The sequence below is a fragment of the Neodiprion fabricii genome, chromosome 4, assembly GCF_021155785.1.
Source record: "Neodiprion fabricii isolate iyNeoFabr1 chromosome 4, iyNeoFabr1.1, whole genome shotgun sequence".
In the NCBI taxonomy this organism is placed as follows: Eukaryota; Metazoa; Arthropoda; class Insecta; order Hymenoptera; family Diprionidae; genus Neodiprion; species Neodiprion fabricii.
The window spans coordinates 26,157,652-26,181,858 of record NC_060242.1 but is presented as its reverse complement, the minus strand read 5'-3'; the positions used below and the strand labels follow the sequence as shown (position 1 = coordinate 26,181,858).

Genomic DNA, 24,207 nt, shown 5'->3' with positions numbered 1-24,207 from the left:
GTTTGTTGGAAAATTAAACTCTCTAGTATTTGCCTTACCGCAACGGGGGGGGGCACGTCGCGCACGTCGCGCAAAAGAACGGCTAACGTTTTCGTGTTTCGCTCATCAATTTTTAGGACTTTTTTGGAACTTGAGCGAAAAATTTTTTGGCCTACGTGATTCTTTATTAAAAATTGTAAAAAATGAGACCCTACAGGGCCCTTAACGATATGTTGTACCAGAAAGATGGAATTTACAAGATTGGGACATTTTTTTACCCCCGTTAACGAGGTAAATAAAAAAATAATCTTACCCCTCTAGGGTTAATAGCTAAATTTGACAACAATATATAAAATTGAGGAAAATTATTACTGAAAAATTGTAACATTAATGTCAGCAGTTTTGTGTGTATACAAATAAAAATAGATCGATTTTCACTGTTTCTATTCGCACGACCTGTTGTATAGGGACTCAAGCACGACGTTCTACTTGTGCTGATCGCCGCATCTTGGCGTCTCTATTTGTAATATCCCTTTGATATCCCTTTGCTTATGGCAGTTTTTAGTTATTCCTGTAGTCTATGCTTACGAGTATCATGAATATAGGAAAACGTATCTTGCGCATGTCGTGAATTTTTTTACTGACGTATGAACGCGCGAAGTTAATACATTGGCCGGTTTTCTATCAGTCAACGTTCAAGCGATATAATTTTGAACAAAATGCATGGTTTTTTGAAAAGAGGTAAACTCGGCCCCAGTGACAGAAAGCCTACTTCAAGTTCGAGTTCAAAGGATAAGCGTAAAGGACCTTCACCACCATGGGTTGAAAAATAGTATGTCTAAAGTAATATTATTTATTCGTGGTAATGAGTATTTGTCGAGTACGAAAAAAATATTTTGAAAGGAATTCTTTCACGACGTGATATCTGTGTTATTATTGAATGAGTTGCACTTGAACTTTTCAACTTCGTATGCAAAAAATTTCAGGATAGGTTACTGAACAAATATACTAGAAAAACGTCTGAAATCCCAATCTTCAGCACGTAGTTTCGTGAGGAGACTTACTTCTGAAGCAGTTTGGTTAGATAATTATAATACATAGATATTTTAAACTTCTCTCGAATATAAGTCCTCTGCGGTACATATTATGCTGATTCTTGATTATGTTAAAACATTGGATCATAGAAAGTTTTGAATTTTTTCAATCTTGCAAACCAAAATTGAGGTTAATTTATGTAGTTTCATAATAATTTGCAAGGAAAATTGAAAGAGCTACATCATATTTACTTGAATTTTTCATCGAACCAGCTTGATTGAAATCTGGCTTCTGCACTGATGTTGAGTACCTTTTATCTTTATCTATTAAATCTTTTCATTTTTTTTTTGAGAGTGTCAAATGGTGAAATTATGTGTAGTGTTCAAAAGCCAATATGATAAGGGTTAGATGTTCATTCAGTTGGCATGAAATGCTTAATTTAGACATTGCGCCATAATAAATTACCCACTAAAAGAGACCTGACTGTAAGAACCTCTGTAAATACTTTAGCTGTATACTTAGATTATCAAATTTGACTGCCACAATTGGTTGAAATAATTGTTTCTAAATATGCTGCGATTCAAAGTGTAGACCAATGTCACAATTCCATTATGACACGTTAAGCACATTTTTCTCAATTCCACAGTAGACCCAAAACTGTAGAGGATGTTGTTGAACAAGGCGAAGTAGTCAAGGTCTTACAACAATGTCTAGTTGGTGGCGATTTCCCCAATCTGTTGTTTTATGGCCCACCAGGGACGGGGAAGACCAGCACAATATTAGCTGCTGCAAGACAATTATTTGGGGACATGTACAAAGATAGGATATTAGAATTAAATGCCTCTGATGAACGTGGCATCCAAGTAATCAGAGACAAAGTTAAAACTTTCGCACAGTTGACAGCCAGTGGCACAAGACCCGAGTAAGTGAAAAAACTAATTCTATGTCATCTACCTTTGAATTTGAAATCCATATTATTATTTGAACCATTTTAGCATACATTACACAATCCTTACAAAAATAAGTATTATAAACCAATTTAACAGAAGTTCAATACGTTCGGCCATGAATTGTAGCCCCTGGTCTCAACTTCATGTATGTTTCTGAGATTAATGAACTACCAGACTGATTATTTGTGTCTGCTGACTAGATTAGAATTTTCTACATCTCCAATTTTACATAGCTGATATAGTGTAATATATATTGTAATATAGGGTAAATTTGACATTATTGGAGATGAGTGTAGCACATACCTAGATCTTTCTTTCATATAATCAACAATTTACACTGCAAAGTACTAGCAATTAGCAAACATAAAGACTGTGAATAGTTACAAATATCTATTGCCAATGATGATTTAGTAAAAGGTTTGAGAAATATTTTGAAATAGCATTTGTTAAATTTGGTGGAAAGATATCCCCAGTTGAGCTCAGGAGTTGTTATAAAATTCTTAACAGCCCTTATTAACAACGGGACATAAAATTTGCTTGAGAGGATATTTGGAAGTTTTAAGTATTGACTTTTTATCTTTATAAAGCATACATCTATCGAAATATGCAATGCATTTTCCTTAGATTTATTTTTTGAATATCATTCCCAAGAAATGTAATGTTATTTCAGTATTTCGTATGACAACTATTCTATTCTGAGGCAATTAATTAATAAAATTTTAGTAAGTATTCCTTTGGCAAACGAAAATCCAACAAAAAAGCATTGTAATAACTCATCTCTAATTTCTTTTTACATTGCAGTGGTAAACCATGCCCTCCATATAAGATAATAATTCTTGATGAAGCAGATAGCATGACTAATGCTGCACAAGCAGCGTTACGACGCACTATGGAACGTGAATCTCGCAGCACACGATTTTGCCTAATATGTAACTACGTCTCTCGGATCATAGAGCCGTTAACATCTCGGTGCACGAAATTCAGATTTAAGCCATTGGGTCAAGAGAAAATCATTGAGCGCCTAGAACTAATTTGCAATATGGAAAATTTGAAAGCAGATAAAGCTGTATTGATGAAGGTAGTCGATGCTTCTGGTGGAGATATGAGACGAGCTATAACATGCTTACAATCTGTATCAAGACTAAAGGGCAAAGGTGCCGAATTTGCAATAGATGATGTACTGGAAGTTACCGGGGTTAGCATCGTTATCTTATGTGAAATTTTTTTATTTTACTGTGTAAGAGTTGTACGATTCATCAATTAATTGTGGGTTTTGATTAATTATTTCTCCAATCAATTTATTAATCCTTTTTTCGACCAATCAGTACGATCAATTATTCGTTTATAGATTGATTGACAGATCGGCACTTTCAATTAATTGCTATTTCAATTAATCGGTCAATTACACAGCTCTAGTCCGTAATGATAGTATTAATATTGAAAAACTGTCAGTCTTTATACTGTCCTTTAACAGTTCTGGCGTAATCATAACCTGAGTATTCAAAGGAGCTGACTTTGAAATAATGAGTCCAAAATATTGTTATGTTATGCACTGTTTTTGCGATTGTACCTATTCTAATTTTCTAAATTGCAAAATAAAATCAGTTGTCGTATGAAGATAAAGGACAGGGTTATAAGAAAACACTAATCCTTCAAGCCATTGAAAACGCATCATCCTATATGTCTAATGAACTGTTTTAATTACTTCTAGGTGATTCCCGATAAATGGTTGGATGAAATGATTGAAATGTGCCAGTCAAAGGATTACAACAAAGTGGAAATGTTCATCGACAATTACATGATGGAAGCTTATGCAGTATCACAGGTGAGTGTAGAACATGGTAATTTTTTTATTTTTATCCTACTCAAGTATGATTGCAAAGATGGAAGCTTCTTGATTTAAAAAAATTGAATCCAATGTGATTATCTAATTTATCGTAAGAAACCTCCAATAACCTTAATAAATACTCTTTTGCATGGTCTCAAAGTCATTACTACCAGTATGGATGGTACAGAGTATTCCAGTCGTCAATATTTTTATGGTATAGAATATCTTGGAACATAGAGAAATTGCTTCAAAACTTTTTTATTTAGAATAATTCAGAAATAGATAAACTTACTGATGATTTTAGTAATTGATAAAAAGAAAGATTAAAAACTTCTGTTGTTGGGAATGTGCATAAAAGCAGAGTATAGATTTTTGATAACTGTAAACGTAGTAATTCCCACAGTCTGAAGATAATGGATTTTTCAGTCAATAATTTTCTCTAGATGTACCAGTACTATCCAGTACTATCCAGTATCACGAGTATTATTGAATCATTTTCAATAACAATAATAATCGTAGTGACATCCCTTTGTAGTTTAAGTCTCAGTTTTTCAGGTATTCAATTTTTACATTACATTGGAAGCACGACAGTTTCCGTTTATAAATATTACTAATTAAATTCATTAGTTCTATGCTAAATATCCATACGATTTTTATTTACTTTACATACGTTGCAGGTTATTGAACAATTGAATGACAAAATTGTTTATTCCACCGAACTCTCTGACAAACAGAAGGCGATAATTGGAGAAAAACTTGCGGTCTGTACCATTTTTATTTTGCATATGAGTAATAAAATAAAGAAGTTTATGGGTCATTTATGGAGTAAACTAATAAGAATCTAAATAGTGAATTTTCTATCTATAGGAATGCAGTTATCGATTGTTGGAAGGCGGAAGTGAATATATGCAGTTAATTGATCTTTGCTGCGGTATCATGAAAGCCTATGAAGTTGATTAAAGTGATCTAAAATTTCGGTGCAAATGCTGAATTAATTTTAATTGTGTATCTATATATTTTTTTTAATAAAGAAATATTTACGTCGATAAATTAGTTACTCAAATTTTCCAAAAGGAGACTTCTAATATTGATGCTGTACTACTACACAGCACAGTTGTGATACAATAAAATGAACGTGCAAGCTGAACATTCGGAAGGTCAAGATAGTTGAGGAAATGAGATGGGAGATGAAAAGAAAAAAAGGATACTGGAAGTAGGATGGTAAAGCTGAGGTTTTGAAACATAACGGGGTTAAACAGAAACAGGGTACATTTTTGGAAAGCAATAGAAAATTGGGATGTAATACGATGCTAGAAACAGGTACGGCAAAGATTGATTTGTCCGAAACGTGATCCATGTAGGCCGGAAATTACAATCTGCTACATGCAGATTACTTGTAATAATTAGTTCATTATTCCTATCATAATCTGTTATGCAAGTTTCTAATAACAGTATTTTATATGTTTCAATGTATATTGTGATAAACATTCTATTCTACTGTACTGCAATGTGTGATGAATATATGATTGAGCTTGAAATAATTAGAATACAAAATGGCAGTGTTTAGCTATGGTGTATGACTGTGAAAGTATCAAGTCTGCTGTAGAAATGGAAGTAGTGTTGAATATTTAATCTCACATCTTTCATCTTGTCTCCTATCTTTCATATCTTTTTGGGCTCACACATATTTTAAATGTACTTAGTCAGCTATGTGTGACTCCCTATTTCACCTAATTTGCAGTTTTCAAAAACTGTCACTCAGTACTTAGACTCACTCTTCAAGAAGACTTCTCTTAAAACAAACTCCAAATCTTTTATCAAGTTCCAATTGTAAATAACCATCAATTCAACTTTTTTAAGTAGACTACATTTTGTCAAACATTATGAATCAATCAGCATCCTGCCAACATTTTCATCAAATCAAGATCATATCAAATTATAACAACCTTTTAGGTGTAAACACAATTTAAACAGGAAAGAACCTAAATAAAATCAATAATCTGTAACGAATATAAGACTGAAAGCGTTGTTCGAATGAAGGTATAGTGGTAGGATTAATCTGAAAATGTAGTACTCTGATAACTATGAAAACGTGAACTCTAAGTCGTTTGAACACTGGTGACAATTGACTTCAGTGACGACCTGATGTGGATATAGCGCTGTGTTCATTGACGTGATGCTAGGTTAAATATTTACAATTGCCCTTCGCAACTTTATAATTAACATATTTTTTGTATGGGTAAATAATGTTTTCGAAGTGAGTGACGTATTGTTACGGACTTTATAGTTCTGCCACAAAAATTGAAAAAAAGAATATCATATCAATATTATTATTGAGGAATCGTGAACCCTTATGAAACAACTTCCCTACTATGAAATAGACATAATTCTGAGTAGATTCGTATAACATAAGCTAAGGTATCAACAATTTAAGAAAAGATTATATAATTAAAACGTTGGAAATGCTTAACCACTCTTGTTTTTGATACGCATTAAACTTTGGGACCAAAAGTGACATGAATAGCAAATTCCACTTACAGGGAATTTTTAATTCGATGAGGTGCGAGTGAGAATTTCAAGGTTCTCATACGTTTTGTAATAAATTTCAAGGGGTATAAGGTAATAAGCGAGAAATTTCAGGATATTTCTGAATAATTTAATAACTTACGTAAAGAAAGGCAAGGAGAACACAGAATTCCTACATCTACATATACATACTCATATTGTATAATTTCTGTGATTCATTCAATTTTTATTTTCATAATTAGAAGTAGATGAAGACATGGTGTGGTTTGTTTACAAATATTCATTTAATTTAAATTTACATAGCTAGTATATACACATACAATGAGTTGGAAAATGTGGAACACAAAGATCTGAATGTTCATGATTATCCTGAAGAAATTTCAACTTGAAATATACGTTCAGGTAGCAGTCAATTTTCTGATGAAATATCGTCAGTTTACACACAGGAATTGGTTCATCATTTCATTAAAACACTGCTGAGACTCAAGTGTCATCCACAGTCTCTGTAGACCACAATGCGACTGATAGTGATAACTGAAACTAAGTACAATCAATGCACTAACACTTACATACGTCCACATTAACTTTAATCTATTTTTTTGCTTGTCAATATTCAATGTTGGATATGAGACAAGCTTCAGGTGCACCTATATTAGCTTCACTGAAATTCAACTCTGCAAAAAACATAATAAATAATTTTTATACATCTCAGCATAGTCAATAATTAAATAAAGAATATTTCGTAATCATTAACTCTGACAGATACTAATTTACTGTGTTATACGAGAAAAAAAATGAAATTATTCTTACTTTATTTCAGAAAAAGTAAAATCCTACGTTCATGAGCCTATTTTGTTAGCACATCACCCACATAGCAAAATGGACGAATTTACGTTGATATTCCATTATTAAACAAAGTGTCACATAAAGCTGACGATATTATATTTAAAATAAATTTATTGTGTATTTGCAATATATTTAATTCCTTGTACCCAGGGCCGTTAATTCAATTGTGTGGGTATTAAGGATGCAGATATTCATAATATTTTGGTTGAAAATAGTTTGTAATGTCAATATATATACAAAATTTGGCAAGAATTCACAGATTTCATAAACCAATTAGAATACATTAGGCAATCCTTTTTTCCTTTATTCGACATTTCACAGTTGACTGTTGATTACTGTGGATAAGGGTGGGTGATATAGAACGTAATTTTACTCACTATGTGTCACTATCTAAAGCTAAAAGTACAAAACTGCACTATCACCGGGATATATGTACTAGGGTTGCATCATTTTGTACCAGTAAAAAAATCTCCTTATTACATATCACAATTTAGTCATATTACACCTCTGTTAAAAATGTCTAAATAGTTGTTTTATGTATATGCCAAGAAATTCACTTTCACTCTGTCTTCAACTACACATTATCAATACTTATGTATTGTTCTCTATCAGGGGCATTATGGTCATCGCGATAATGTTTTTAAAACATAAAATCTTTGGAAATTGACGTTACATCATTTTCAAACCAGCATAAAAGGCCAGGTGACTTTTTAAGTGTAAGTAGTATCAACAATAAACTTTCCGGGGGAAAGTGAAAATAGCATAACTAATTTCGATTTATCGATTTTTTATAATTCATCTCAAGTAAAAGAACCTCTTATCTGGATTTCCTCATGTAACTCATCTGTTGAATTGTAACTCTGCGTACAATAATAGCTTGTTGTTTGGATGTGGATTTTCAAAAACTGTAATCCCCGCGAATGAAAAATGTATATAATTTTTCGAGATATAGGGCGATAATGTCTGTCCGATTTTTTCAAATATTGAGTCATATTTTAGTCACCTTAATACGGCGGAGGTTGATGTTGATAAGGATGTTGGGGTGGTTGATTTGAATGTCGTTGAAGGTGAGCTACCAATTGAGGTGTCGGCTGTTGTCCACCACCTCCACCTTGCTGTTGTTGTTGTTGTTGCATGGCTAGCATATGCCGCATGCGTTGCTGATTTATGGCCTGCTGTTGGTCAGTTTTCAACGTCAGTTTTAAAGAAATATTATACGAAGACTCTTTCTCCAAAAAAAAAAAATGTCCCTAATTTTCATGTAATTGATTGGAATAAATATATTCTTATTTTTCCAACTTATTAATAGTAAAACAAAGTAAAATTTCAAAGACTACTCAGTGCAGGTAACTAAATTTCAATCAAAATCCTATTTGAAAAATAATTGAATCAATTGAGGGTATGAAGAGAGAATAATATAACTGATGGATCTACATCTGAAATTCATTCTTGTATAAATTCGTAATATAAAAATAGTTCTTAGTGCTATGTCACAGTGCTCTGGTAAATAGCTTCTGCGACAAGCGATTCCGATCAATAACGATAGCAGGAGCTAGGTGCATGTAGTCTTGAAATAATGTGTGAATATTAAGTTAAAACTGAAAACTACGCGGCTTTTTCAGTTACTTTTGGCGTAATATTGCAGATATTCTCTTAATTCTGCATGTTTCTAGTCGTTGGGGAGGTAAGACTTTTATGAGAACAGATTTTGCTTGCTATTTACAAGTACAATATTAGGGTCTGTACACCCATATGCCTACCAGCACTGGTTTACAAACCACTTCTTAGTGTAATTTGGATCTTAGGATTGTGTGTATCTACGAAAAAAAGCTCAGATTCCATGCTTGTAGATGTACACAACTAACATAAAAAAGTAATCGTGAAACAATAACTGCGGTGAAATCGTATTAAAGTTGTATCGAAAGTCAAAATATTCGACTCACAATCAAACACGATTTTTAAACTTATTAAAATGTTTTCGAAAAATTCCGGATTTTCTCACTTATACGTTGTAATCACTTCGTATCTGCCAGGGTGTCTCATAATTATGATGTTGTCGAATTATTCGAAGCATACCCCCAAACCAATTTCAAATAATTCAAAAATAACTGCCTAATTTTTTCAGATTTTTATCTCAATTTTTACCCGTGCCGACAACAGGGTGGATATCCCCATTTAAAATACACAATTTTATTATACGCAATTACAAATATATCATTTTTTGAACATTATCACTTTTATAATAAACTATATACTGAGAACATGCCTGAAATATGTGTATTTTAAACGAGGAAATCCGTCCTGTTGTCGGCATGGATTAGAATAGAGATAAAATCTGAGAAAATTAGGCAAATGTTTTTAAATATTTGAAATTGATTTTAGAGGGTGTGCTTGAAAAATGTGTCAACACCCTAAATATGGGACACCTTTCTATCTGCCTCTGAAAAATGTCTAAATAGGATATTACTCTGGTAATAGTGTTTGGAAAAATATCTACTATTTAAACAATTTCCCAAAGATAGATGAAATTAATGAAAATACCACATCGTTACAATAGCTCACCAAATGGGTGAAGCATTGACAAATCGGACTTTTTCATATTACCATGTTTCAGAATGCGTACAAGCGCAAAAAAAATTCAATCAAATATTCATAGTCGATATCGAGCAGGCTAAAGAGATGGGGCTCATTGTCAGATAGCTAAATGGTACTGTCAATGCTGCTAGAAATATTTAAGATTTAATTTTATCAATAAATATTTCTAAAGTCATAGTGAATCCGAGTACCCACTTCTAACTGCCGATCCCTTCCACAGCGTGTTGGCCTTGAATCTGCCCTTGTGTGATCCCATTTGAAGTATTGCTTATTCAGATTTTTTTATTTCAATAGGGTGAGCTATGACTATATTAGGTCCGACTTAGCTGGTGCAAATTAGACACATATTCTTGAATGCAGTGGATCAATCAATGGCTCATGTTATAAAATCATTTTTGAGTTTCTGGTAATACGCCAATAACCAGGTTTCAATTGTCTTATTATCCCCAATGGCTTAGTGCAAATTCGAAAAGTGCTATAAAAGAGAAGAAGTAGATACATAAACTATATAATAGAGAACATGGTTTCAACGGTTATTATTCAGAAATGAAAATACTTCGGGTAGGACTCAAAACAATGGTAAAAAAGATTGCGTAGTCTAATATTGAGTGTCTTCGCATTGGCATCGTGGGACTTTGCTGGCAGTCAGAGGTATGATCACGATGTCCCTAGTTCTATGTACTTAGATAAACGCGCGATTGGGCCAAGATATGGCAAACTTGCTCATGGCTTGTTTTTATATCGTTGATGATGATGCAGTCTCAACATCTAGCAATTCTTACCTTAAATCTGATTTATGTTTCGCAAATTTCTCATTGAGTTAAGCTGATGTAAATGGTAATCTTAAGATAATCATGACATATTCTCCTCCAGGACAAGATGGGTTGCATCTCCTATTTGCAAACACATGTGGCTCACTGATTACACAACCATTACAACTAATTTTTGGTAATTCAATCAAAGGATAGAACCTTTCCAAATTTATAAAAATTCAGTTTCCGGATGCTTTTTTATATGACTGGTGACATAAGAAAAGTTGAAAATTAGAGATCTATTACCAAGCTTAATGTTCTTACAACAAATCTTTTCTGCAAATGTCGAGTGCACTTTGGCCACCATCCTCAGGCAATTTATTATCCTGAACAGGACAGCTTTATTTGTAATAGATTTTCTGTAACTAATTCAATGGTTTATAGTTACGATTTTTATTCTCAAAACCGACACAGAACACGTCTTTCAAATTAATATCGAACGTTTGCAATACTTTAACATACAGGGTGAGTCAATTGAAACGCTGAGAATGGAAGGAGCTTGGTTGATGAATTAGCCGTATTCCTCAGCCAATCTGTAGTGAGTCAATTGAAACTCCAAGAATAGGAGGAGCTCAGTTGTGTTGATCAAAGTAAGGTTCGAAGTTTACATGTAGCCGAAGCCGTGTGACACTCTATGCAAAGCCGACTAGACAATAAAGAAGGGGAGCAGTTTGAACACTGTTTACTTTAATACAATGTACCAGCCATTATTACAAATAGAACTCTTATTGTCATATCGTAACTTTATTTCTTATTACCACTGAATACCTGTATGTAGACCTCGAACCTTATTTTGATACTAACGCAACCAGGCTTCTCCCTTTCTCGGTGTTTCAATTGACTCACCCCGTATAGATGTGTCTAATTTTTGAAAAGCTTTCATCTTTTGAAAATGTATTTTTAAATCAATAATTAAAAAATCAACTTTTTTGCGGTATATTTCCCTTGTTTTGTTGCTATCAACGTCTATTGAAAGAAAAACTTATACCCTAGCCATGTTGACGATAGAGTCATTAATTTTTAAACTGCTAGAAACTTTCGATTGTAAATGATTTAATAAATGCATTATTATTTAGACAATTCATTGGGACGATAATTCAATTTTCCAAAGACGATTGACATGCAGAATTAACAAAATATCCCAGAGACAACTGATCCAGCTCACATGCTATATCCCGTTATATATCACACAACAAATGTTTATCAAATGCACGAGTAGTTTAAGACCAACGTTAGATTAAAATTATTAATGCATTACGCCAAGTTTCAGCATACATTGTATTGTTCTGAATATAAGGCGAACTTCTTGTAGTCCACTTACATTAAGGGTTGACTTGTATTTGGAACAATGCAACAATTAGAAGTAGAATCAAAAAGTTCTTGGAGTGCATGAACCTTACCTGTTGGAATTGTTGATTTTGTTGCTGTAACCCAACACCACCTGCTCCAACACCAGCAACTCCAACTGAACCAGGCTTGCCACTAGCTTGTCTGTATGGGGGAGCTGGTTGATTTTGAACTCCCCCACCCATTGGCCCCATAGTGTTCATTGTGACGTTTGGTGCCTTTAAAATACGTTGAATGCAACAAAATACTAGTAGCTCTAAATATGTATGATATGTATGATATTGAATATTTGGGTGAAACTTCTAATTCGGGGTGTCTAGCGACTGAACTGTATATCAGTTTCTTGCTAATTTTAGTTTCTTCAAAGTCCAATTGAAGACCTGAATGCAACTGTAACTTAAGCAGGCTTAACTCCTTTTCCTATCATTTTCCTATAACTTTCTCAAACTTGTATATTTCTCCTGAGTGTTAGACATCCGATAATTCTCAGCTATAAGTTACGTGTTTCTGTTTGTTTATATGAAAGTTCATACGCATATGTATGGATGTTACAAGGACTTGGGCTTCGAAATTGGTCGTCATGGACCGGCCACAGTAGGTGCCGTATCATGAATAACAAGAATAAATTGACGAAAATATGGTAAATGTAGTATCATCTCTCCTTGCCCATTCATGTTGTTTCTTATAAAATCTACTGGATATATTTACATGAAATATTTACGTGAAATACACTGTAATATAGTACACATTCATTTTGATTCTTCATACCTGATGATAAGGCGGCCGGGCAGTACCTGGCTGCATTCTTTGCTGTGGCATATATTCTTGTCCTCGTTGAGCACCAATCATTTGCTGTGGATTCTGGAACATCATATTCTGCTGCTGATTCATCATGCCTTGTTGTTGCTGCTGTTGTTGTTGTTGCTGTTGTTGCTGCTGTTGCTGCTGCTGCTGCTGCGGCTGCTGTAACATTTGCTGCTGTTGCTGCTGTGGCAACATTTGTTGCCCTCCGTAACCTGCATAGTTTTGATTCATTCCTGAAAGTGACCATCGATCTTATAAATATCAATCGATTAATGATTCTAAATAACTCTTGATGCTTTAGCTTTGCACAAGGCCAACGATTCGCACTAAACAGTGTTCTACAAGATAATTAGTATGATTATCATGATGGAGATAAGATTATTCATACACAAATTCATCTAGGTCAGATTATGATCGATTTTATCCAGATAATTAAAATGATAAGAATAAGAAGGGAAGATTCTTAATACACTGAGAAAGAAGTATTGTTCATTTGTCAAAATATTCCTATGTAGGTACTGAAAAGTATATTGTTGCTGTGATTAATTTTTTTGTTGAGGTAACAAAAGATTTAGCGGGATGAACCAGACAGCCTAAATTTGATGAAATAATGAAAGATATGTTTTTTCAATATCACATCAGAGTCTTGACTTCGAATGGTGTCACCTATGTTTCAGGAAGCAGTTTATTTCATCTTTATATCTTGAAAAAAATATGAAGGTGAGCAGTTGATTTATCACCATTGGTCCCAAAAATTAAGGGGTCACCCTTTTTTACTTTAGAAGACTAGCAATTTGAAAGTTGGATAACTCTGCGAAAAATTCATGTGAAAAACTGATTAAACTAGGTCTAAATTTGGCCATGCAACTTCACCTGGTACACCTTGAGTAACTCTAATACCATAGGTAACATTACAATCCTGCGTTTCTGTTTAAAATTGAATGTGTTGGAACACCTTAGAACCAATTTGAAGGGTTTTGAACAGAAGAATCTCTAATCTTTAAAATGTTAGTATGGACTACGCAGGTCATTATTATTAGGCAAGCTATTTCAAGCTTCAAAATACTTTTTAACGGATTTTTGAATGAGTGTTTTGCACCTTTAAAATTCTTGGTTTTTGCAAACAAATAATGGGTGCCCCCTTCATTTTTGTGATCAGTGTAGATGAAGATGAAAGATGAACTTCACACGCATTGACTCTATAAGACGAACAAATTAACTCAAAATGATTATTATAAATGAAATTATCTAGATAACGTATAATACTGCTAATACCGTACAATGTGAAAAAGTTCAATATAAATTACCTTGTTGCATCCCAGCATATATTCCTTGCTGCTGCTGTTGTGGTGGGAACATAGTTTGCTGGGGATTTAATCCTGGGCCAGCATGCTGTGTTCGCAATTGTTGTCTAATGAACTGTGGTCTCTGCATACCCTGGTATGCAGCTGGTCCAGGTCCTGGGGGTGCACCAGGCTGTTGTTGTCCTCCCATAAACTGATTGGATGGTACGCGAAGGCGTAGCATATTGGATAGTGCCTGTTTCGACTGGTTATTCATGCCAGGACGTTCGTATCGATGACCGCTGACTTGAGCAGGTGGAATTTGCTGTCCGTAACCATACTGCTGCTGTGGTGTTGGTCCTTGTTGATTTGGGTACCATTGCTGTTGTGGTTGTTGCGGTTGCCCGGGGAACATTGCTTGTTGTTGTACCACCTGCGGTTGTTGACCATACGGTATCTGTTGCATTTGCGGTGGACCTTGTTGCTGGAATAAAAAAATATTATGCATAAATAATTTGTTTATATACACAATACATAAAAGTTACTAGCAAATGCTTTTCTTTGATAAATTGAGAAACTATTAATCATACAAGATCCTTTCTTTGTGTATTTAAAGCAAGGATTAATAACAAACATTCAGTGTTTTGATGGAGCATTAGAATCTTTTGAATTAACACACTTTTTCCAACAGCTAAGAGATGGTTCAGAAAGTACCCTTTTACAACTTGACGCCTGCTTATTTCTTGTACCCCCCATTTTGGTATTTAAACGATATATTATTGGTATGAATTGTGGATCAAAATCTATGTAGTATCAAGTGTTCAACATTCCTTTCCTATCTCATTAAATGAAAAGGCTTAGCAAGGAAATAATATATATATCTAAAGACAATACAGTCAACAAAAGTACTGACAGACAAAAACTGAGTCAACTCTATTCGGACATCATCTAAATTGTTGTGTAAACAATGAGGTCAGTACACAAACAAATATGTAAACAGGTACTTGACTATCACATACTGTTGTTAAAATTGACCACTAAAAGAACAATTCGATTAGTATAGTAAGGTTGGTATTCACTTCCTTCTCGAACACCATGCAATTAGCAAGCGTTAAGGAATGTCGATTTATGCAAGTGTTAGATAATTTAATCTTCCATAGCAGTTTAAGCAATTAGATAAAATATTAAACGTTGGCATTTATGTACATTAAGAAATTTAAAAACACTATAAATCATTTAGATGCAATAGAGATGAATAATTACCTAGCTGTGCTATATTCTTAATGTGACAGTTAGTGAACAAGTGTAAGTCATATAACAGTGTGTTATTATTTATATTAAAGAAACGTGATGTTGGTAGGTGAAGCCTGCCGAAACGTCGTACAGAAAATAAAATTGATTGCTTAATGTGCATCATTCCAACCCTGACCGACATCCAACAAAATCAAATATTCATAATATCTACACGGTCAAGAACTTCAACTCATCTACCTCATTAAAGGAGAAAATGAATGGACTGTAAGAGTTACTCCAAACTAGGAATATGAATAATAAACTTCAAAATACGGAACAAAAATATCTTATCAAATATAAGAATTGACTGCAGAAGTAAATTCTTTGGCTGATATAAAAATGAGCAAATTAATCTATTTGTACTAAAGAAAATAATTATCTATTTTACTGCGGGACCCACTGTATGGCCAACTATCTGGTTTTGCATTACATACCTTCATTCTAATTATAGCCACATAAAACTTCATTGTCAACCTTGATTTGTACTGTTCATCATTTTGTTGTGAATAATAAGATCATGTCTCATGTGAAATGTGTAAGATTGTGATAAATTCGATCCTATTCGAAATGATAGTGTCAAAAGTATGCATGCAATTCGTTGATAATTCGTTGATAACTTGAAAAAACACAACGGTTACCAGAAAAAAGTTGAAGCAACAGTTTACTTCCTGGTACAAAGTCAGCATATCTGTGTCCGTTCTGTTAAGCAATTTACCCGAGAATAACACAGGTTTTTCGGAAATACATTATGAAAGTCACAATTTACCTGCATTTGCTGAGGTATTGGTGCCGTTGGAGTAGCTGCGCCTTTGTTTTTTCTAGGTTTTCTAGGTTTCATAGCCTTTCCTTTGCCTGTTCTGCCAGGGGATTCAACACTCATTGGTGTATCAGCTTTTCCAGGTTCTGATTCCTTTTTATCTGGTTCTAAATCTTCGGGAGGTAGTGGCGGTGGGTCTAAATAATGACTTGCAGGTTTTATTGCACTATGAGTATGATAACGTAGCAACTTTTGAGCTCCTTGATAAGTCAGTGGTTTTCTTTCCATTTTCACAGCTCGAAACCAGGCCCAAGATAGTGGTGCTGGATTTTTATGCCCTTCTAATAACTCCCAAGCAGATACTTTTTGTGAGTCACATACTTGTAAACCCTATTAATAAAAGAAATTTATGACCAGTATGAGAAATAAATAGAAAAATTACATTACTGATTAAATGTCAGACTGATATCGTATCAAGAGTAAGAATGTGTAATATATATGTAAAGACATTCTCTAGCCGTTCCAAAAAATTTTGTTATAATTCAGATTGATTTTTCTGTTCTTCACCATGATCGAGGGAAATTTTTTCCCCATTTTGGTACATATTTTACAATTAAACTTGTATTAACAAACCAGACACAATGTGTGTAAAATTCTATGAATCAATTATGTGGCGTAACACATATTCTTCAATGAGTTACCTGTTTTTTATCAATGCTGTCAAATCCAGCTATCTTGTTGCCCTTTGTATCCGTCAAACAGCCGACAGGTTCGCATGTGATAACTTCCATTGTCACTTTGGGCAAAGGTAACAACTGTCTTACAAATTGTATGCTCTGTGAATTTCTATCACCCAATTCCTTCTTAAGTTTTTTCATCAGATTCTGATAATGCTTTTTGTTTTCATCTTTCTCAGACTGCGAATCCGAAACAAGCGTGGAATGTATTAGAGTTGCTAACATATCTATTACCGTTGTAAATAGTTCTGAATTATTGTTCAAGTCTATGACACCATAACTAATCAATTGTACAAACAAGATCGCCCAGTCAGTTGTTACGGTGGTATTTCTTTGAATTGTGTCAAAAACTCCACCCACCAAACTGAACCTCAGTTGAAGAGCATCCTGCAACACTTCCCTGGTTTTTGGATCTTCCAAACCAATATTTTTTTCTTCCTTGCTCATATTCAAAAATTGTGTCAACTGTGAGTGCAGAGATGTTAACAACCCTTCCCTTTGATCATCTTGTCCTTTTAAACAGGTTAATACTAGAGATAAAAATGGCTGATGATTGAACAGAGACGGTGATTTCGATCTGCCTTTTTCTCTGCTTGCTTTAGACCAATTACCAGATTCTAACACTTGTCCAGCTACTTTTAAAACACGACCTTGTACAGCACTAGGCAGCTTCGATACCAAAGGTGCTACCAACCATATAGAACCTGACTTCTTGTCCGGTTTACCGGAGGTAGTGTTCAGTTGGAACACGTCAATTGCTGCTTTAGCCACAGTATCTAACCATTGCGTTAAATCACTCGAACCTGCTGGATATTGTTTGTACATAAGCTGCAAGTCAAGCCAAGACATTCGTAGACTCCATTGTTCGAGGTTTTCCAGTATATTGGTGATGTGCGTTTTCTGGTCTAAAAATGTGTCTATAAGCGTGTCAGGATAACATATCATGTGCAATAATCTTTGAGCTTGACGAGGAGTTAACATGTTGTCCAAAAGCATGTCGGGATGACACAATTCTTCGGGATTTTGTAGACACCTTTCCAGCACCCATTCTTGGCTGCATATCTGGCGCAATACATGCTGAGCAAAAGCTGACAAACCTTTAACATTTTCTGTCTCCATGTTAACATTGCTTGATGATAATCCAAGGTCGAGACCCAAGTCATCGCCTCCGCCTAAAATGTCACTGGTGCCCAATATGTGACTAATAGACTCTCTCTCACTAGCACCCACGCTGCCTGGACCAGCTTTATTAGAGTGAGCCATTGGAATGTCTGGCTTTTTAGGCGGCAGTTTACCTGCTGTAGCATCACCAACAACCAGAATCGCTTTTAAAACTGCTAATACAGGTCCGACTCTGATATTATTGTGGGCAGCTGCTAGCAGGTGTCTGTCACAGCTAAGTTTTATACTGTAACGTCTCAAATTCCCACTGGGCAGCGGATGCGGACTGGTGCTAACTGAATATAAAGCCGGTTGTGGGCACTCGACTGTTTTGAATAGTTGTAGAAGTAAGTGGCAAGTTAACAGAGCACCTGCTTCAGCTTCCATATCCGCATCACCGCGGCCTTCATTACAAGCCTTTACAAGAGACGGCAATGCTATGTGCACTACAAAATCTTCCAAGGAGAAGCAGTGTCTGGCTGCAACACAATCACACAAATTATAGTGCATATAGTGATAGAGATTTACAACACGACCGTAATCTTTGAATCAGCTCGATTATTACTTGAAATCTTTCAATTGTTTAAAAATAGTATAAGAATATTTACCAATCAAAATCGATGTAAATACGGCCAAAGAATTACGGACATTCAAATTTTGAACATCAACTTGATTTAAAACATCGATATAAAATGATGAACTGTTGGATGAACAACATAATGCCATTAAGACACCCAACCACTCGGCACTCAGAGCATTACAGCAGGCTGTGAGCTCTGCGCAAATTATCGCAACGTCATTTAATTTATCATTATCTGTCTCACTGCTCACAGCAACAATAATTGCATTGCATACAAAGCTATAACGATTCGCCGGAGTTTCGTTCAGCTGTCTGGCCCATTGAGGCTCAATTTTTCCACTACGTCTCGGACTACTAAAGACATCAATCATGAATTGAGAATTGTAAACGTGGTTCGATGGAGTTGGTTGTAATGCACTGTACAAAGCTGTTCGAATTTTAGGGTATGCATTACTGAAAGCTTCCACACCGTGGGGTTTTGTCTTCAATAATGAACAACTTGAGTACAAATCGTACAGATGTGCCAAAACGCAACGTTCAGCAGAGCTACAGTCACTTGGATTCGAAACATGCTTGACAACTTTGCAGAGGAGATCAAACACTGCTGTTGTTTGTTCTGGAGCAACTGCAAGTTGAATAAATTTGGATGATTAAAAATACCTAATTATGGAGAAGGGGTATACAACAGAATATATATATTATCATGGTCAAAGTTTGAAAAATAACTTACGTAATAAACAACAATGATATCGCCTTAGCACTCCGACAACATATAAACTCAAGCTCGTGGTGTAACTTCTGACGAGCTGACTATTTCTGACTGTCAATTGTGCTTCAATCTCTGGCAGTTCTTTTAATATCTGAATACAAACATCAATAAGTCCGTATATGTTCAGCGCAAGTTCCATTAGGTCAAATAAGAATGCGACATGTTCCTGAACAGGTAAGTAAGATGATCCGGCTAATGCAAATGTGTTTAGCATTTCAATGACTTGTGTAGCACATTGCCACGTGACGACGTGTTGGTCAAAATAACTCAAGTTTTGAAACTTTTGAGTAACAGCTTCAAAATTGAATTCACTCCGTGAGTGTTTTTTTACTTTGCCACCTTCTGCAACATCGATGCTAAATTTTTTTCCAAATAATTTGCAAATTTCTTTTGTCATTTTTCTAACGACATGTCTTGCTTCGTCTCGTACTCGTCCTACACCATATAACAGAACGTGGCGTTGATTGCAGTCATGTTGACTGCAGGTTTCATCCTGAAACAATAAAAAGTTTCAGAAATTTTCCAATATCCTTCTGTTCAAATCTATAAGTACGAAATCATACCAATACCTGTGGCAATGGAAAATGTGTAGTATAAAGTAAATGTCTACATGGATTTGGACTTTTAGAATCTAGCCCATCATGTGCGTTATGGCCACCCAAGGCATCTTCCTTTGGACTGTCTGGAGCATCCATGCTATTCTGTTGATCTTCTTTAATATGTTGTAGCAGCTTATCTAAATCATCATCAATTTTACTATCATCATAATCCATTGTTCTTCCGTGATCCGGCACTTCCAATTTAGCTGGTTTCAAATCAATTCCAGGAAATAAGCTGTCTTCGTCTATTGGTTCACGATTGTTCGGTGTACTTGGTTTACTAGCAGCTGGTCCTGTAATATTAACAGACCTTACTTCAGTAGAACTTAGTAATAATGTTTGCCAATCGTAGAATACCTTCAACTTTGATACTCTAATGTTTTAATGTAACGAACAATTACCTTGGATCAGATCCCCTCGAGATATCAAAGTACACATATATGCGTCATGCGAAAAGACGTCGTGACGAATAAGCTCGGAAAATAAGTGAACCAAATTGGTGAACTGTGCTTTGGACTGGGAAGAACTATGGTCTAAAATCGGAGCATCGGTATCTAGAAATTTCATGAGTAGCGGTTGAAAAATTGGCAACCCTGGTGGTGAAGCATTACTACAAACACTGTCTTTGTCATCATTATCATTAGTTTCTCCAGTAGCTTCACTCTGACGTTTTTCCAATAACTTAGCCACAGCCATTGCTCTATGCTCGCCCCATCGTTCCGAACTTACCGCCCATTCACATAAAATTTCTATAATAGCGGCATCTTGCTGCGGAGAATATTCAACTTTCGTGTCTCTCTCATTTGTATTTTCCTTAGGTGTAGCAGTGAATATTTTAGCATACAGTGTATCCAGAGAGTTTAAGGCATCCATTCTGTCAAAACTATGACGATCTAAAGCATCCAGAGCAGCTAAAACCTTAGTCGTTGTCATACCGGCACTACTCTGCTGCCATTTGTCACACGACCATCGGCCTTCAGCAGCTAATGATCGTCTGCGAATACTTTCTTGAGCAACCTTGATCTGTTTCATCGTCGGATTTATCGAACTGGCAGGGGGGCATGGTAAGGCTGATGGAGGACTAGGCAGATGATCTAATGGAGACCCATTTAAAACTGATGGTGCTTTACCTTCTCCGACACTATTCCAAACTAAGGCGGTCGGACACTCGATTGTAATTACCTAAGGATTTATAGGTAATTAGAGAAATTAGAAGATTGGTCTACTGATTGTACAGACTAAGAATAGATTATCTTAGTCAAAGCTGATGAGGCACAAGCAATATTGAACAGGAAACGAAATAAAAAACCTCATTGAGTCATAAATTTGTTGAAGATCAATTTAACTAGATTGGAAAAGCTTCCATTCTACTCACTTTCCTTAAATACAGACCACTTGGGTATATGTTCAAAGGTTTCTTCTGGATAAGCATTTCAAAAGTGTCTCTTGAAATAATATTCTAGTTGGCCAATTTATAAAATCACATGTAAGAGTTGATTTGAAAAAATGCACTCCTATTTCGAGGTGGGTTAGTTCTTGATGAAAATAATAAAATACTAAAATAATGATTTTGCAAGTTCTACCTTTAGCAAATGTGATAAGTAATAACGAAGCATAAACATAGTTTATAAAAGTTAATTTCTAATGAGGGAAGAACGACTGATTATCTTTTATGAAGAACGATCGTTAGATGCGTTTAAATGCGTGTTTCTAAAATAAATTTGTCGTTCTCAAGTTAGTTTCTGCACCAAAGACAGTGTTCTTCAAAAACCTTTGTGTAGAGTAGTTGTATGTGTTTATATTATTCGTCAATTAAAATGACTTGTGTCTAATTTGGTGACGACCAAATAAAACTTACCCTACATAATTAAAAAGGTACCTGAATTATAGCCGATAATCCCAAGATTATGTCTCTGTGATGTGGACAGTTAATATAGTCGTTGAAAGTCACGGTAAATGGATTAACCGGCATTGGAGCAATGGGATTCTCTTTTATATTACTCACTTCTGATTTTACAGAGGCAGTGACCATAGGACTTTGAGGATTATTGCTGTTTTCTACATTGCTGCACATCTGTGCGATTTTACGACAGCATAAGTATGCCAATTTTCTAGCTAACAACTCCGACTGAACAAACTCTTCTAGATATTGCAAAGCCAATGGTAATAAGAGCTTCAAAATCCCATCATCCAACGGAGCAGATCTCATTTTATCGAGAAGTTCTAAGATCCATTGTAACAGTTCTTGCCTATCGAGCAATCCTTCCTCAAACATGTATTTGGCTAATTGAATACAGTAATGCCACTGTTTAAGTGCTAATTTATGATCTTCGTTCATAGCTGGACCCGCAGTTGTCCCAGGATTTGGGTTTGGTGTAGTTGGTTGATTATTCACAGTATTATTGGTGCTGTTATTATTCAGATTACTACCATTGGTACTGTTGCTCATGCCATTAGAGATATTGTGATTCATGTGATAATATTCTTGTAATTTGGTCAGCTGATCTTTTAGAAATTTTATTAAAGTACCAGTCCATTCTAGAAGAAAAATAAAGGATCAATTGTATTTATTGCCCCATAAATATTTATTTTCACTCTACTTAAATTTATAGATTATTTGAAATAAGAAAATTCATACCAACCCGATTCATAAGTTCATTGATGAGAATTCAACAAAATAATTAGTATATATTTTGTATCATAACAAGGAAGTTAAGTTCTGATGAATGTGAAGTCAGTCAAGTTAAAGTAACGAAACATTAAATAAGAAATCACTATTCTACAACTGTAGAATGACTTTGAAAGAGTTGAGTTAATGAAATATGAGTCTAATTTGGTTCATTATGCTTTACTGATTATAATTTCAGACAAACCTCTAGTTGTGGAAGAACAAATTTTTCTAAAAATGCATTACTACATTAAAATTACTTTTTAGTACCCTTTAATATTTCAAATGGAATTCTAACAGTCTTTTACGACGTATGATATAGCATTTCGTCAAATTTGTAAAACAACCTGTGAATATTGAAGATCAATAATGATAAACTAAAAAACAATGTGTGGTTTCTATTTTCCAGTCTGTACCCATTTTGTGAGTATAATAATTTTGGATCAAGTGTTCGATATATCTGTCTGACTCATATAATGAAAATTACAAATCTGATAGATTGTAACAACACATATTGTTTTATTATTTATTGTACTTTTCTGTTTTGAATCTTACCAGTTGTTGGATCAGGTAATTGTCTTTTCTTAATTTTTGCTTCAGAAACAGCAACGGTATAAGCAGAACTTAATTTAATAAACCAAGCGGCTCTCAGCATCGGTACTTGATATTCACATAACATCATAAAAATTTCTTCTTTCTTGTTAAAATTAGGGGCTTTCTTGGCCAATGCCAGCAAAGGCTTACAGCCAGACAGATCTTTGAACCAAGCTTCGATCCCATTTTTAGTTCTGGCAGTTACAGGCCAAAAATTATCCTTAGGATTAATCTGCTGTCTCTTTCTTCCCGTATCAGGCATCGTGGCAAATTCTTCTTTCTTAGCAAGTATACCGTTGAAATATGCACCAACTTTTGCAGCAGTGACATTACATTGCTTGGCTGATCCAAATTCATCGGATAATTGAGGCATTGTGGCAAAACCATGTTTAACGTTCACTAGTGTAAGCTCATCCTCCTTTTGCTTAGGCTCTTGTGGATATACGTCGGGAGGGCCTAATCTTGGCCTTTTTAAAGGCCGTTTTTCATACAATATGCTCATCATGGTAAGTAAAAACCGGGATCAAAGACAACAGGAACCCATGTACAGTTCACAAATTTAAAGTGGAATTAAACGAGACTATAACCTTCAAAATAATATAAAAAAAAAAAAATTATGTCGAAGCTGGCGATCAGACAATTAGTTAAACACACATAAAGTTCACAAAACTTTAATAAAACGACACAGGATGAATGAATATATACAGCATTTTGAACGAGAGATCAATGCAATATATAACCTTTAAAAGTTGACAACGTAGAAAAAACAAAAAAAAAATTAATTTTCATTGCTTACAGAAAAATAGATCGTGTATAGTAGCAGAATACTGTTTTTTAATATATACATGGTTAAAACCGTATTTTAAACTCTGTAGGCGATTAAAATTTCACCGAACTTGTCATCCTTGGGGCAAGTTGCCCACAACGCCATCTTGGCATTTTCTACGGTTACACAGCTTTAAATGACTACGACCTGAAATAAGCCGCCTACACACTAAAGAATTCCCTAGGTGTAAGACGGAGTATCATTGATAATCTGGTAGA

The 24,207-nt window shown here is 34.8% G+C and overlaps 3 protein-coding genes across 8 annotated transcripts in view; 2 read left to right on the top strand and 1 right to left on the bottom strand.

Annotated features, from left to right (window-relative positions):
- LOC124181471 (heparan-sulfate 6-O-sulfotransferase 1) overlaps positions 1-24,207 on the top strand; it is a 520,983-nt gene that overhangs the window by 145,125 nt on the left and 351,651 nt on the right. The window lies entirely within an intron of this gene.
- Positions 517-4,842, top strand: LOC124181474 (replication factor C subunit 4). Its single transcript, XM_046568088.1, has 6 exons — positions 517-811; positions 1,661-1,936; positions 2,766-3,159; positions 3,676-3,789; positions 4,470-4,553; positions 4,660-4,842. The coding sequence occupies exons 1-6, from the start codon at positions 699-701 to the stop codon at positions 4,750-4,752; spliced, it is 1,074 nt and encodes a 357-aa protein (XP_046424044.1). The 5' UTR covers positions 517-698; the 3' UTR covers positions 4,753-4,842.
- LOC124181449 (mediator of RNA polymerase II transcription subunit 12) lies at positions 6,584-24,162 on the bottom strand. 6 transcript variants are annotated; one of them, XR_006870470.1, is made up of 14 exons: positions 23,125-24,160; positions 21,781-22,439; positions 20,303-21,083; positions 19,872-20,194; positions 19,264-19,795; positions 18,562-19,158; positions 16,757-18,432; positions 16,065-16,445; positions 14,030-14,489; positions 12,687-12,955; positions 11,972-12,136; positions 8,168-8,339; positions 7,979-8,069; positions 6,584-6,992 (listed from the first exon to the last, which is right to left on the bottom strand). XR_006870470.1 is itself a non-coding variant. In XM_046568036.1 (13 exons), the coding sequence occupies exons 1-12, from the start codon at positions 23,666-23,668 to the stop codon at positions 8,169-8,171; spliced, it is 6,558 nt and encodes a 2,185-aa protein (XP_046423992.1). In that variant the 5' UTR covers positions 23,669-24,160; the 3' UTR covers positions 6,584-6,992; position 8,168. The 6 variants fall into 6 exon arrangements, 2 of the variants coding, with proteins under 2 accessions (XP_046423992.1, XP_046423991.1); XR_006870472.1 differs by having other exon boundaries at positions 7,979-8,336; positions 23,125-24,162; XR_006870471.1 differs by having other exon boundaries at positions 6,584-6,852; positions 7,979-8,339.

Bases quoted from the DNA above. Each gene is read 5' to 3' on its own strand.
- LOC124181474 (XM_046568088.1), top strand. From the start codon at position 699: ATGCATGGTTTTTTGAAAAGAGGTAAACTCGGCCCCAGTGACAGAAAG. The intron at 812-1,660 runs GTATGTCTAAAG...TCAATTCCACAG, and splicing joins CCACCATGGGTTGAAAAATA to TAGACCCAAAACTGTAGAGG. The intron at 3,790-4,469 runs GTGAGTGTAGAA...CATACGTTGCAG, and splicing joins AAGCTTATGCAGTATCACAG to GTTATTGAACAATTGAATGA.
- LOC124181449 (XM_046568036.1), bottom strand. From the start codon at position 23,668: ATGATGAGCATATTGTATGAAAAACGGCCTTTAAAAAGGCCAAGATTA. The intron at 19,159-19,263 runs GTAAGTTATTTT...TTCAACTTGCAG, and splicing joins ATATCATTGTTGTTTATTAC to TTGCTCCAGAACAAACAACA. The intron at 12,956-14,029 runs GTAATTTATATT...GGTCACTTTCAG, and splicing joins ATATGCTGGGATGCAACAAG to GAATGAATCAAAACTATGCA.